The sequence below is a fragment of the Thalassophryne amazonica genome, chromosome 17, assembly GCF_902500255.1.
Source record: "Thalassophryne amazonica chromosome 17, fThaAma1.1, whole genome shotgun sequence".
NCBI classification, from domain to species: Eukaryota; Metazoa; Chordata; class Actinopteri; order Batrachoidiformes; family Batrachoididae; genus Thalassophryne; species Thalassophryne amazonica.
In genome coordinates this window covers 57,233,613-57,249,333 of record NC_047119.1, presented here as the reverse complement: position 1 = coordinate 57,249,333, position 15,721 = coordinate 57,233,613, and the positions used below count along the sequence as shown (strand labels likewise).

At 42.0% G+C, this 15,721-nt stretch overlaps 1 protein-coding gene across 4 annotated transcripts in view; it reads right to left on the bottom strand.

Annotated features, from left to right (window-relative positions):
• sfswap (splicing factor SWAP) overlaps window positions 1–15,721 on the bottom strand; it is a 123,713-nt gene that overhangs the window by 79,457 nt on the left and 28,535 nt on the right. For 3 of the 4 annotated variants that reach the window (XM_034193107.1, XM_034193110.1, XM_034193109.1), the window contains 3 exons: window positions 11,620–11,845; window positions 11,357–11,460; window positions 6,243–6,384 (listed from right to left, as the gene is read on the bottom strand). In XM_034193107.1, the coding sequence (XP_034048998.1) occupies window positions 6,243–6,384; window positions 11,357–11,460; window positions 11,620–11,845 (472 nt within the window). The remainder of the gene's footprint in view (window positions 1–6,242; window positions 6,385–11,356; window positions 11,461–11,619; window positions 11,846–15,721) is intronic. The other variant, XM_034193108.1, reaches the window with a different exon arrangement.

Here is a 15,721-nt window from a genome sequence, read left to right as displayed (position 1 = left end):
AACCCTCCAATGCAAAGACTGAGAAAACTGGCAAGTGATCACTGATATCACTGACCAGTAGTCCCCCACTAAGATTACCGGATATAACGTTAGTTAAAATACTGTCAATGAGAGTTGTTGAGTCCATAGTTATTCTGCTAGGATGAATGATGGTTGGAAACAGTCCTAAACAGTACAAGGTGTTTATAAATGAGGTAATTTGTGGATGATTGTGAGGGTTTAAAAAATCTATATTGAAATCTCCACAGACAAATAAATGCTTATTTCTGTTGATTTTGTTGTACATTCCTAAGATAATGTCTTCAAAGGTGTCAATATTTATCCCAGGAGCTCTGTAAATGCAACTAACAACTATGTTTTTGGAGTTTATAGATGTCATTTCTATGGTAACACATTCCATGATGTTGTCCACTGTAAATGACATGTTGTTAATGAGTTTACAGTTATAATCTGACCTTACAAACAATGCAACGCCTCCGCCCCTTCTCGTCTGCCTATTAACCAGGAACAATTCATAACCATCAAGATATACCAGATCTTTATTATCCTCATTTAACCATGTTTCTGAAATTGCAATAACTGAAAAACGTTTTTTGGATGTTTTCAAACAATCATTAATAGTGGACAGATTACGAGAAAGACTTCTGCTGTTGAAATGTATAATTGAAAAATCATCATTGATTTTATAATTTTTGAATTGTTCTGTAAAATATTTGCACTGTCTCACAATATTCTCACTGAAAAAGGTATCAGGATCATTTTCAGATTCGAAGGGGTGGTTAGCAGAGTTATTATAATTAAATGTATCTAGACAGAGCTCCTGGGCAGAAATAAACGATCATTATCCTTAGTCATTATGTCTCTCTTGTCTCCGGGTGTAGATGATGTGGATGAGTGGGTTGCTCCAGTCTGCATCATGGTGCTGTGATGTGTTTGAGTCCTCATACCTATTGTTCATATTTGTCCAGCTCCTCGATGTTCCTTATTGCCATGACTTTTGCTTGTTCTGGTGATCCGTTCAGTTTGATGAATATTTTACAGTTTGAAGTCCATGTGTGCTGAATTTTTCCCTGTTTCTTTAAGAAGCGTGCTTTCCTGGCGATGTCGGCATTCCGTTTGGTGAGATGTTCATTGATGAATACGTTTGTCCCTTTCAGTTTTCTTCCTTGTTTTAACAGTGCTGTTTTGTGTTTTCTGTTGATGAATCTCATGATGACGGTTTATCACCGTCATTTCTCCGGGGCAGAGGGTGGCATGCTTCAATGTTATTTAAATCCATTTCTATACCTTTAGATAGGAGGAAATCAGCAACCTGTTTTTCCACAGAGCTGACCTCCTGTTCACTGGGCTCCCCTCCGCTCTCATCTGTTACCGCCCGTGCGTAGGACCGTGGTTTGATGTGAAGACCTGTGATGATGACGTCGTTAATTCTGGTGTACTGCTCCAATTCAGCCACTCTATTTTCCAGCTGCACCAGATGCCGGTCTTTCTCGGCGTTCTGGAGCCGTAATGCCTTCACCTCCTCCACCAGATCCATGATTGATTTCTGTTGCTGCTTCACAACAGAAATCTCCTCTGATAGAAAGTCCAGAGATTTTTTAATATCGTCACCTTCCTCCGCTGTCAGAACCTTCTTAGGCCCCATGGTCGGCTTATGAGCAGCTTGACGATCGCCGATGTTAACAGCCTGCGTTGTTTGTCACCGGGATGGATCTGCACTGCACTGGTGCCGCGCGGCCTCGGTGTTTCCACGCTGATGGATCCGCGGTGGCTGCACGAGGCCTCGGGGAAGCGGCACTCGTGACGCGCGGGTCTAATGACGCAGCGCGCGGCCTCAGTGAATTCACCACGTTGGGCGGGCCTCGGACGTTGTTGCTGTCCAGTCGCGGGGCTAAGTTGCCGATTGAGGTGGTATTCCCACTATCCGGGTTGGCAAACACCGGCGTGGCAGATGGCAACCACAAACACCACCTCTGAAAACTCGGGTACAAACTTTTTGCAGCTCGCTCTGACGACACGCAGCTCTGACTGACTGTGACTGACGCGGTGGGATATGCCACGAGGTGGGATCTTGCATGAATTATCTGGAGACCTCCAAGACAGGATTGTGTCACATCACAAATATGGGTGGAATGGTACAGAAACTGCTTTGAAGGTCCCAATGAGCACAGTGGACTCCATCATCTGTAAATGGAAAAAGGTACGGTCCACCAGGACTCTTCCTAGAACTGGCCACCCATCTAAACTGAGCGATCGGGTGAGAAGAACCTTAGTCAGGGGGTTGACCAATTACTCGATGACCATTCTGTCAGAGCTCCAGAATTTTCTGTGGAGAGATGAGAAACTTCCAGAAGGACAACCATCTCTGCAGCAATCCACCAATCAGGTCTGTATGGTAGTGGTCAGACAGAAGCCACTCCTTAGTAAAAGGAACATGGCAGCCCATCTGGAGTTTGCCAAAAGGCATCTGAAGGACTCTCAGACCATGAGAAAGAGAATTCTCTGGTCTGATGAGACAAAGATTGAACTCTTTGGTATGAATGCCAGGTGTCATGTTTGGAGGAAACAAGGCACCATCCCTACAGTGAAGAATGGTGGTGGCAGCATCATGCTGTGGGAATGTTTTTTCAGCAGCAGGAACTGCAAGACTAGACAGGATTGAGGAAAAGATGAATGCAGCAATGTACAGAGACATCCTGCATGAAAACCTGCTCCAGAGCACTCGACCTCAGACTGGGGCAACAGTTCATCTTTTAGCAGGACAATGACCCTAAGCACACAGCCAAGATATCAAAGGAGTGACTTCAGGACAACTCTGTGAATGTCCTTGAGTGGCCCAGCCAGAGCCTAGACCTGAATCAGATTGAACATCTTTGGAGAGATCTGAAAATGGCTGTGCACCGATGCTCCTCATCCAACCCGATGGAGCTTGAGAGGTTCTGCAAAGAGCAATGGACAAAACTGCCCAAAGATATAGGTTCACCAAGCTTGTGCCATCATATTCAAGAAGTCTCGATGCTGTAATTGCTGCCAAAGGTGCATCAACATGGTACTGAGCAAAGGCTGTGAATACTTATGTACGTGCGATTTGTTAGCTTTTTGTTTTTAATACATTTGCAAAATATTTTAAAACTTTTTTCATGTTGTCATTATGAGATGTTGTGAGTAGAATTCTGAGAGGAAAAAATGAATTTACTCCATTTTGGAATCAGGCTGTAACATAAAATGTGGACAAAGCGAAATGTTGTGAATACTTTCTGGATGCACCGTATATGAGCAGTAATTTGAGGCAGAAAAATGTGTCATACTTTCTTCTGTGAAAAAGCTGATCTTCATTAGCAAAATGTTTATTTTCAACTGAACAGCTGGTTAAGAACACAATACAATGCATAAATATTTAAACTGATGTGAAACTCCTTCAGAGTAGAAAAAACTTCCTTGCAGAAAAGCACTAAAACGGTACAAAGTACCATTAAATCCCAGCACTTTCTTAAAAACAAAAAGGACTTTTCACAAGATTTGTTTCTATAACAATAATGAACAACTAACAACTATTTCATAATGCACAAGGTAATTAAAGTACTCACCCTCCACACGAACACTATCTGTCCAATCTGCTTGATTCTGTGTGACAAACTAGCTGACTGTAACAGACTTCACAAACAAACTTTTCCTTCTATGAGGTTGACAAATTTTGTTCCATCTGACCGTTTGCCTAAAAAGATGCTGCAGTGATGATACAGAGTCTTTTGGAAAACTGCAGATATTTTAAACATAAACGCACTCTGAGCAACTGCACAAAAAGTCAAAGGTGACTGTGGTAAAATCAGTTGGGGGAACATGTCCACTTTCTGGGAGAGGTGATGGTCTAGTGGTTAAGCGCTGGGTTTAAGATCAGAAGATCCTCGGTTCAAATCCCAGGCAGACCATAAAATAACTAAGGGCCCTTGGGTAAGGTCCTTAATCCCCTTGTTGCTCCCGGTGTGTAGTGGGTGCCTTGCATGGCAGCAGCCTGACATCTGGGTGAATGTGAGGTATTGACGTGTAAACCGCTTTGAGTGCCTGATGCAGATGGAAAAGCGCTATATAAATGCAGTCCATTTACTGGTCAAAATTAAAAAAAAAAAAAAAAAAAAAGTCATCAGGAGACAGCATGTGCCCCCTGTCCCCACAAATCAGTAACACAAAGTGTCAGGGGATTGCCCAAGTACACCTTATGCTAAATACGAATGAAATTGGTCAACTGGTTCATGAGATATTGCACTAACAAGCAAAAAAGGACAGGCGGCAGACATGATGATCACTACATTCGCCCGTATTTCATATCGGGGGGGAGTGTCATAGGAGCTCTGAACACATACCAAATAGTGCTAAACAAACACTGTCCCGTTGCCAGTCGGAACAGACCAACCTCAGGACACTCCAATATAATAACAAAAACCAATCAATATTCATGGAGGTATGAGGTTTATTTCAATTACCTTTCAATCAATTATTTAGTCAGCTGCAGAGTCCCAAATGGATTTAGCAAGTAGCGAAGTCTGACTGGCTGCTAGTCTGCATAAAGAAGTGTTATAAATGTGGGAGAAGTAGAATTTACTGAGCTAAAACAACAACAAAATGAAAACAGACAGAAGAATCATCTTCTGTCAATCACAAATGACTTGGCTCTAATCTCAATCACAATGGAGAAACTTTTTCAATCTGCACCTTCAAACAGCGTATGCAGGCAAATATGTAAAAAGAACTTATGCATTGGGCATTTTAGTTACACGAGGTCTATTAGAAAAGTATCCGACCTTATTATTTTTTTCAAAAACCATATGGATTTGAATCACGTGGGATTACATCAGACATGCTTGAACCCTCGTGGGCATGCAAGAGTTTTTTCACGCCTGTCGGTTACGTCATTCGCCTGTGGGCAGTCTGAGTGAGGAGTCGCCCACCCTCTCGTCGATTTTTTCATTGTTTAGGAATGGCTCAGAGACTGCTGCTTTGTTTGATAAAATTTTTTTCAACGCAGTAAGGCACAACTGAGTGGACACCATTCGATAAATTCAGCTGGTTTTCGGTAAAAATTTTAACGGCTGATGAGAGATTTTGGTCTGTAAGTGTCGCCATAAGGACGGCCCACGGCGCCTGACGGCGATCTGCGCTTCGAGGCAGCAGCGTCTCGCCGTTTCAAGTTGAAAACTTCCTCCGAGGGAAGTCCTTACAGCGACAGAAACACCCCATAATCTCTCATCAGCCGTTAAACCTTTCACCGAAAACCAGCTTAATTTCTCGAATAGTGTCCACTCGGATATTCCTCACAGGTCCAGAAAAAATTTTGATAAAGCAACGCGCGCCGTCTCGAGCAGCGTGTGAAACAAAGGAATTCAGCCGAGAGGGCGGGACCACATCTCACTCAAGGCCTGCCCACAGGGAAATGACGTCACCGACACGCGTGAAGAAACTCACGCATGCGCATGAGGGTTCAAGCATGATTGGTGGAATCGCACGTCATTCAAATCCATATAGTTAAAAAAATAAAATAAAAGGGTCAGTTTATTGTCTAATAGACCTCGTATACTGAAACTGAAGATATGCGAGTGCAAATCATCAAATATTTGTCATAACTGTGTGCAGAGTAACACGTGCAGGGGCATTGTTTTTGGTTCTACATGTCAGTATGTGAGTGTAAACAGTATAAATCAGAGTTTTAATCCAATTTGGACCAAACTTGGTGAAACAACTGTGGGTCAGCCAAGGACAAAGAGGGGTGAGTTTGATATTAAAAAAAAAATAAAAAATAAAATAATTGGTTAAAAGTCCAAGACACAGACAAAGTTCAAATGTCTGGCCTACTGCCTTTATAGAAGATACAGATTCAGTGACAAGAAGCAGTATGAGAGTTCTTCATGGACTTCCAAAATTTCCTCTATATGTGTGTTGTTAAGTGTGTAGGTACCATGGCCAAAGCAATGGCAATTTCATGGAATTGGTCAAAGACAATGTACCACAAATATGAAGACATGCATCACAGACATATAATTTATGTTACAACAGTGTATGTGTGTGTGTGTATGTGGCACAGTGGGGGAGTGTGGCATCACATTGTTTATATCAGTTGGAGACCGACAATGTAACTGTCCAACCCCTCAGCCCTACTACTGATGTTTGTCTGTAGCAAAGGCGACAGACAAGCAGGGGGGTGGGAGACGATCCACAAATCAAACAAACAGAAAAAAGCATGTACTCACGGTCAGTACTGTACTGAGCAGGTGTGGTTGATGCAGCTGGGTCTCCCAGTTTGGGTGTTAGAACGGCAGTACCATTTCTTTCCTGCTGGGCTTTACGTACAAGCACCGCTAGTGGATGGTCTGGATCCATGACTTGTAATGGCTGCAAGAAAAAAAAAAAAAAAAAAAATTAAGTCCAGTTTGTTAAATAAACACTGCCACTGTTACATTAAAGCTTATGTTTTTCAGCAACACAAACCATATATTTGGTTACTTTCACAAGTTGGCACATTTACTTAAACGGTGCCATGATCTACCCAAAATCAACACACAATATAAAGCAAAACTTTGTTCCTATGCAAACTCTTAATTCCCAAGTTGCTCTCAGTGTGCAGTTGAGTGTATGCATGTGAGAACAGGTGGCAAGCTGCTCCTATATACTGATCTGAAAGCAGTAATGTGATGTACACTCAGGAGCAGACGGTGGCAATAATGTATGATTAAGGTGGATACAAACTGCTGTAAAACAAGTTGATGATATGAATGAGGAAATGCTAGGACTTAAAGAGTGACATTAATAAATCATGCTCTCAAACTGAAGCACTTTACTTGAATAAGAAACAACATTCATACTACTTGGTACTCCACTTGTTTGCACTCTGTGAGACAGCCAAAACAGCAACAAGAAGGGCAGAAAGACTATAGTAAGGCTAATTACTGGCATTTTAAAACATTTAAATTGAGAGAGGTAAATGTGTACACTCACCAATGCTTCTTTCAGTGACAAGAAGCAGTTAGAGTTATTCATGGACTTCCAAAATTTCCTCTACATATGTATTGTCAAGTGTGTCAGTAACATGGCCAAAGCAGAGGGTAACCCCTTTGAGTCTGATATGCTTGAGGTTTCTTCCTCAAATCATCAGAGAGTTTTTCCTTACCATTGTTGCCTGTGTGCTTGCTCTAGGACAGGGGTAGGCAACCTGTTCCAGAAAGAGCCATGAGGGTGCAGGTTTTCTTTGCAGCCACTGACTCCACCAGGTGATTTCACTGATTAACTGATTCCATCTGCTCAAAGTGATATTAATCAGTAAAATCACCTGGTGGAGTCAGTGGCTGCAAAGAAAACCTGCACCCTCATGGCTCTTTCTGGAACAGGTTGCCTACCCCTGCTCTAGGAGCTGGTAAGGTTAGACCTTACTTGTGTGAAGTGCCTTGAAGCACCTTTGTTGGAATTTGGCACTATATAAATGAAATAAATTGAATTCTTTACACCTCGCACAACACTAATTGCCCGGGTGTTTTTAAGGGCATCTTAGAAACACCTGGGCAATTACTGTATTGTGACATGTATGACTACATGTCCAGAAGATACAGTAATTTCATTTCACTTATTTATTTGTAGTCTTGTAGAAGTCATTCAACAAGATTTTGGAAAAAGAAACCAAAGGCCACCTGGTGGCAAAAACCGAAAGTACATCTTTACCTTAAAAGAGTCAGAGAAAAAAGGACATAATTCTTAATCAAATCTTATATCATGTTAATATATTTTTATCAATGCATTCCTTTTGGTCTTAATTCTTATTGCCATGATCATCTGTCCTGACGAGATGAGCTACCCATTGAGAGTAGCTTATGTAATTTTATTGTAATGTTAATTTACTGTCTTAATGTATTTATAAATAGTTTAGGTTTTTATCATATACACACTATTATTACTATTATTATTACTATTATTATTATTATTATTATACAGAAGACTTGTGAAAGAGAGAAGGTCCCTAAGAAAACAGTGGAAGAAGAGTACAGAAGTGGAAAGGGAAGACATTCAGGTACTACAGGGTGACATCAAGCAACACCTTGCAATGCTGCGAAGAGCAGAATGTCTGAGAAGACAGCATCAGAAGAAACAGTGAACAAGGACTGCCTTCTACAGAGGCATACAAGTTTGCGAAACACCTCTTTGTCAAGGAGAAAACCGGGACTCTTAAAGTACCCATGAGGGAGTTAGAGGAGCACCTGAGAATGACCTACTATGACAATCAGAGGCATGTGCCAGCTAACATTCCTGATTATGTGCCACCAACCCAACCACCTGAGCACCAGCTGGACACAAGACCCTCAACATGGAGCAAAGTTGAGAACACAGTAAAGCGAGCAAGAACAGCATCAACCCCAGGGCCCAGCAGTGTTCCATACAGGTTCCATAAGAACACGCCATGCATCTTGAAGGTCCTCTGGAAGCTAATGAAAATGGCATGCGAAAAATGCATCATACCTAAGGCATGGTAAAGATTCCCAAAGAGAAGAACTCCTTAACCATCAACCAATTCCATCAGATCAGCTTACTGAATGTGGAAGGAAAAATTGTCTTCAGTGTTGTGGCCCAAAGACTGTCAGCATTTTTGAAAAAGACCAAATACGTCAACATCTCAGTGCAGAAGGCAGGAATAAAAGGTAAAGGTGTCTCAGGATATATGAACAGGCAAATGTCATCTGGCACCAGGTACAAACTGCCAAGAAGGAAAAGGAAGATTTGCATATGATTTTCTTAGACCTTGCCAATGCCTTTGGGTCAGTGCCTCATGAGGTGCTGTGGGCAGCCTTCAATTTTTTCCGAGTCCCTGAGCGCATCACAAGGCTGGTGCCTCCAATGCAATGTTGTGTCATACTGGAGGCACCAGGTGGACATCCCTCAATCCAACCACAATCGATTATAAAGCCTACTTCCAGGACCACCAATTCTGCATTACAACTCAGGCTAGTACAACTGCATGCTGGATAAACTCCAGGGAAACATTAGATTCAAGATTCATTTATTAATGACCACACAAGTTGGTGGAATTTGTTGATGAGCACAAATGTAGATTAAACCTAGCAAATCTTGCAGCATCTCCATCACCAAGGGCCAGCTCCCCAGTGAGAGATTCCAAATTGATGATGAGCCAGGATCCTGGAGAAGCCCATCAAAACCCTTGGCCGGTGGTACAACTCAGATCTTAAAGACTCCACATAGGTGGAACAACTCAGACAAGGTACCATCAGTGGCCTCAAGCGGATCAACAGCACAGCTCTCCCAAGCAAGCTCTCCCAAGGAGTATAAATGCTCTAAAGCTTGGCTTGAAATGACCCTCACAGAATCCCGGAATCCTCTCGTCAGAGGTGCTGCTCTCACCTGCACCAAAGGGAGAAAGTGGAGGCCAGGTGCAGCAGCAGCACAGGCAAAGTCTGCTCTACAACATCAGGATATAGGGGGCCAAGTCCAACATGGCAGAGGGGGCCTAGTTTTTAGGAGCAACAACAACAATATGGCAGAAGCCTACTACAGCTGAACGCCTGTGACTGGTGGTTCATGAGGTGCGCCAACAGGAGGAAGCAGGCAGGTGTGCCAGAGCTGTGTCCCAAGCCAAGCAAGGTCGTTGGATGAGGTGGGATGTGTGGAGAAGAGGAAGATCACTTGTAGTGACCTATGGAACATGGGGTCTAATATGCTGAGCTTTACCATCAGAGCCACGTAGGACGGGTAGACCTAAATCAGACGCTCACATTCCCACTCAAAATTGCAGCAACCAGCCTGCGCCCAGACCTAGTCCTTTGGTCCAAATCCTGCCAACGTGTCTTCATCATGGAGCTGACAGTCCCTTGGGAGGAAGCCATCGATGAGGCATTTGAAACAAAAATGCTGTGATATGCAAACTTGGCTACTGAATCAGAGGACCAGGGCTGAAAAGTATACGTGCATCCAGTGTAAGTGGGTTGCAGGGGCTTTGTAGCTAGTTACACCACAAGGCTACTAAAGGAGGTTGGCATCAGAGGACAGGCACAGCAGAAGACTGCCAAAGACCTTGCAGCTACTGCAAAAAGGAGCAGTCACTGGCTGTGACTGAAGCGGAGGGAGATGGTATGGGGTGCCAAAGGACCCCGTGGAGCCTCTGGTGCGATGCACACCCAGGCCTGATCAGCCTGTGGTGGGCCAGCCTCGGGTGAGGGTGTATTGTGATAAAAGGCTGAAACACCCAATGAAGCCAGGGTGCACAACTGATGACGTGTCATACTGGAGGCATCAGGCGGAGAACCCTCAATCCAACCCCAATTGAGACAAAATCTCTGTCAACAGCTTTGTATTGATTCATCAAGGGATTTTAGCATCTAGTGCTAGTAAGAAAACTTAATATATTTATAAATTGTTTAGGTTCTTGTTATCATATACACACTATTATTATTATTACTACATTATTACATGTATTTTGTCATTTGATCTTTAAATGCACTACAATGGAAATAAGTGTTTTCACTTTGTGTCATCCATGTATTTAACGCATTCACAATTGTACTTACACTGAACTTACTAAATAAAATCACTCATGCATGCACGCTTTAATATAAAGATAACAACCCCCCCCCCCCCCCCCACCCACCCACCCACTGGAATGGCGTGTGAGTCCAAAATGGAATTAGCAACGTTAGCCAATATCCATAGTTTCTCCAAAAATATCAGACCTATCAATGTTCTGTTTTGGCGCAGTTCATCATTGACCCAAAATACATAAGCATACCAGACAGCAAATGTCTGCTGTCCCCAGTCGCACACACATAGAGCTTTTTGTTTTTTCTGCATTCTGCTGAAAGCAGGTGCTTTTAATTTGCACACATGCACAAACAAAGACGTTGGCAAAAGACATCAAAAGCAATACTCTTTTCATTCATGGTAATGACAACATGACACTCAACTAAACTGACTACACCAGTTGAACTACAAAAATACAATAAATCAATAACACTAACACTGTTAAATTAACATGAACCACAATAACATTTAAAACCCCAAAACTGTGAATTCCCCTGGTGCATTGCAGCACAATGTCCATCTTTTACTGGTTAGTTAAATTGCTAATTTCTCCAAAAATATTAGTCAGTCTCTCTCTCTCGCTCTCTGAAGCACAGCTTAGAGTGTCAAATTACCCAAATGAGGTGACTTGTGGTCATTCTGCCATCAGGTGCAAAAAAAAAAAAAAAAGGGGGGGGGGGACTACATTTATTAAAATGTCTATTGGCCAGCTGGATAATCCTCATCCTTTTGTCTCATGTCTTTTGAAATTTACTTGCATCTTAAAACTAGACAATAACATACACATTACCTTCATCAGCTCTTCTAGACGTGAACTCTTTTTTGGAGCAAACAGGCTGGGATGAAGGTAGCTGCCATCCCCGTCTTCATCTGAATCATCAGAATCAGATTCTACTAGAATATAGTAAATAGAAAATATAAATAAATGAAACTGACTGGATTCTTTTTTTTATGTACAATTGTTCTTGCATTACAGATTTGCTGTGTTTAAAGTCCACAAAGTTGCTCACTAATACAGATCGTGTCCATGTGTAAGAGTTACAGATCTCTCACCTTGTGATTGTTCTTGCTTGCTTGTGGAGACTGTGTTATAACGACCTTCCTTCATAGCCCGCAGAATGTGTTTGTAATAAGGGTTCAGATAATGGTCAAAACGAAGAAAATCAAACTGGGAGTTGCCAGCCTGCTTAGCTTTCAGCACAATCTCAAACTGTGCCCCCTGTTGACATACAAAGTTGGCCGTCCGCTCAATGATGGTATGGGTCTTGATGGTTGCTGGCTACACAAACAAAAAGAGCAAAGAGTACATCAGCTTTAAAGTACACAGTTTTGTTTTCTAATAATGGGGTGTGTAGCCAGTACACTCTAAGTGTAAGATAAATGGATTAATAAGTGCAATAGTTTTGACTGCGTTGAATGTTTGGTGTCGGCAGTAAAGCCGACATCCATTGGATTCTATGGCATATAACATATGTTAACCTGTAATATGATAACTAAGCATGGCAGGTGGTTCAAACTTTTTTTTTCAACTCTTAGTTCAACCAATAATTTGCATCAATATGTACCAAAATTGGAGCAACTTTAACTTTTGATCCCTGTACAAACTAAAAGTGACCTTTGTCACCACTTGTGCTATTTTCTTACCCCATAACTCCATAGAATTCAGTCATAGATGGTCCAAACTATAGCTTTTTGAAAATGTTTATGATCAAACAAATAACATGGAATACCTTTCAATGTGATTGGAGTATTTTCTTAAATTTTGACCTCTGTGTAATTCTTTAATTAACCCCTACCTGGCTGCTTATTGATTTAAGTGGCCACTTTGCTTTTTCAAATAGAGTAATGAGTAATGTCAAAAAGAGTAATGTGTAAGGAGTATTTTTGCCAAATTTGGTGCTTGCATCACCATTTGAAGGATTCCTCTGTAAACATTCTCTTATCTGCTGCACTATGATGAGAATGGACAGGATTAGGAATGAACATATCAAAAGGGACAGCTCAGGTGGTAAGGTCTGGAGACAAAGTCTGAGAGGCGAGATTCAGATGGTTTGGACATGTGCAGAAGACAGACTTGGGGTATATAGAGAGAAGGATGCTGAGGATGGAGCCACCAGGCAGGAGGAGAAGGGGGAGGCCAAAAAGGAGGTTTGTAGATGTGGTGAGAGAGGACATGCAGGTGGTTGGTGTGACAGAGGACGATACAGAGGACAGGGTGGAAACGACTGATCTGCTGTGGCGACCCCTAAGGAGAGCAGCCGAAAGAAGAGGAAGAAGAAGAACAAAGAGGCAAAGAGTGCCAAAAGGCACTGACTTCATTATTTTATCCACCTTTGAAAATATAAGAAATGTGTTTTACCTGGAAGGAAAAACAAAATAAAACATGTCTAAATAAATATTGCAAGTTCAAGATAAAGTAATAAAAACAAGAAACATCCACTGAGAACAACAGAGGGCTGAACCCTGGCTAGTGCATGTAACATTACAACAAAATGCATTTTTGAAAAGAAAGGAAAAAAAAAAGGCTCTCATACAGACACACTGAAGCACTTTCAAGCCTGTGTTCAATGGGCTGACATTCATTCTGAAAATACACAGGCTGGAAATCAGTGGAACATGAAATAGTCCGTTATTCATTCATTACTGTTCCTCTTGTGTGCTTTCCATGATTAATCATTGTCATTACCTCGAGTACACAGAAGTACAGGAATCGCTCAGAGAGCACATACCTCATCAAGATGAAAGTCATGAATAGTACACTTCAAGACTCAGGCCACAGGTTGCCCATATCCAGAACTAACATATTACTATGTTCTCAGATGCCAAAACCTTCCTAACCTACATGGACAATTATATTCCAATTTAAGAAATGCAGCAGGGACTACGTCTCGCAGCTGGCTTGGGAACGCCTCAGGGTTCCCCCAGAGGAGCTGGGGGAGGTGTGTGTGGATTGGGAGGTCTGGGCGGCTTTGCTTGAGCTGCTGCCCCCGCGACCCGACCTTGGATGAAGCGGAAGAAAATGGATGGATGGATGGAAATGCAGTAGTTGAAAACTGTTGTAGAAACAAAATTAAAAACATCAGCATCCAGAGAAACTGTATTCATTTGCCTGTATGCTTGCTCTAGGGGTTGGTAAGGTTATACCTTACTTGTGTGAAGCACCTCAAAGCAACAATGTTGTGATTTGGTGCTATATAAATGTAATAAAACAAATTAAAACATGAAGTTCTACATTGTATACGCCCAAATCAAAAGTACCACTTAGCCACTTTTAAAACAATAGCCTTATTTGGGTCCCACATTTCTGATCAGCCAAAACCACAACATCAATGGAAAAGGCGGGGGGAGGACAACAAAACCAACAAATCTGATCATGTGGAAAGCTGTAATTATTTTCCAGGAGATGACGTTTCCCCTCTGTCCCTACAAATCAGTAATACAAAGTGTCAGGGATTCACTCAAGTACACCCTTATGGTAAATATGAATGAAATTGGTCAACTGGTTCTTGAGATAGTGGCAATCACAATATTTTGCGGCGACCTTGAAAGTGACTCCAAGGTCACTGTAACCGACTAGTGTCAGGGATCACCCAAGTACACCCTTATGGTAAATATGAATGAAATTGATCAACTAGTTGTTGACATATCATGCTAACGAGGGAGGCAGTGACAATATCTTGAATATCGCTTTGTGACGTAGAAATTTACCCCAAGGTCACAATAATCGACTGGTGTCGGGGTAATCACCCAAGTACACCCATAGGCAAAATATGGATGAAACTGGCCAACTGGTTTGAGATACCGTCCTTGGACAGATGGAAGAATGGATGGGCAGACATGTTGATCGCTACAGCCACCCGTATTTCATACCGGAGGATACAAATAAAGAGGTAAAAGGTTCAAAAGAAAAATCAAATCAAATCAATTTTATTTATATAGCGCTAAATCACAACAAACAGTTGCCCCAAGGCGCTTTATATTGTAAGGCAAAAGCCATACAATAATTACGGAAAAACCCCAACGGTCAAAACGACCCCCTGTGAGCAAGCACTTGGCGACAGTGGGAAGGGAAAAACTCTCTTTTAACAGGAAGAAACCTCCAGCAGAACCAGGCTCAGGGAGGGGCAGTCTTCTGCTGGGACTGGTTGAGGCTGAGGGAGAGAATCAGGAAAAAGACATGCTGTGGAGGGGAGCAGAGATCAATCACTAATGATTAAATGCAGAGTGGTGCATACAGAGCAAAAAGAGAAAGAAACACTCAGTGCATCATGGGAACCCCCCAGCAGTCTAAGTCTATAGCAACATAACTAAGGGATGATCCAGCCCTAACTATAAGCTTTAGCAAAAAGGAAAGTTTTAAACCTAATCTTAAAAGTAGAGAGGGTGTCTGTCTCCCTGATCTGAATTGGGAGCTGGTTCCAGAGGAGAGGAGCCTGAAAGCTGAAGGCTCTGCCTCCCATTCTACTCTTAAAAACCCTAGGAACTACAAGTAAGCCTGCAGTCAGAGCGAAGCGCTCTATTGGGGTGATATGGTACGATGAGGTCCCCAAGATAAGATGGGACCTGATTATTCAAAACCTTATAAGTAAGAAGAAGAATTTTAAATTCTATTCTAGAATTAACAGAAAAAGAAGAGAACAGCCAAAATATGATGCCACACTTTTAGCACACTTGACAATGATGACGCAGCACAAAAGTGTCTCTCCCCTTAAAGTAGACCTGCATTGAAATAAATGCAGTCAGATCTTTGGACCAAAAAATGACATATTTACACATAAGATTCTTCTGAATGTAGTAAAGTAAATCTGCAAGCCCAGATCTGTCATTCAACGGAGAAATCTTCATTTAAAAATGACAAATTTACAGCTAAAATTTAGCCCTCCGCAAAACTGTCATCACATCCGGGACGCTGCCGAGACGTCAGGGAGAAGACCCTATCCCAGCATGCATTGCGCGCGCCAACTGTAATTTGTGGATTTACGTCAGTTTGCATCTGCACCTTTTTCTTGTCTTATATGGAAGGATCTACTTTTTTAAAACTTCATATTGTCTTGCGGTATGCTTGGTGAGTACACATTTCTTTTATTTGTGCTTGAAAATTATTTTGGGGGACTTTTTCATACGCCTGTTTGATTGAGTGGTGTCGCATTGAAAA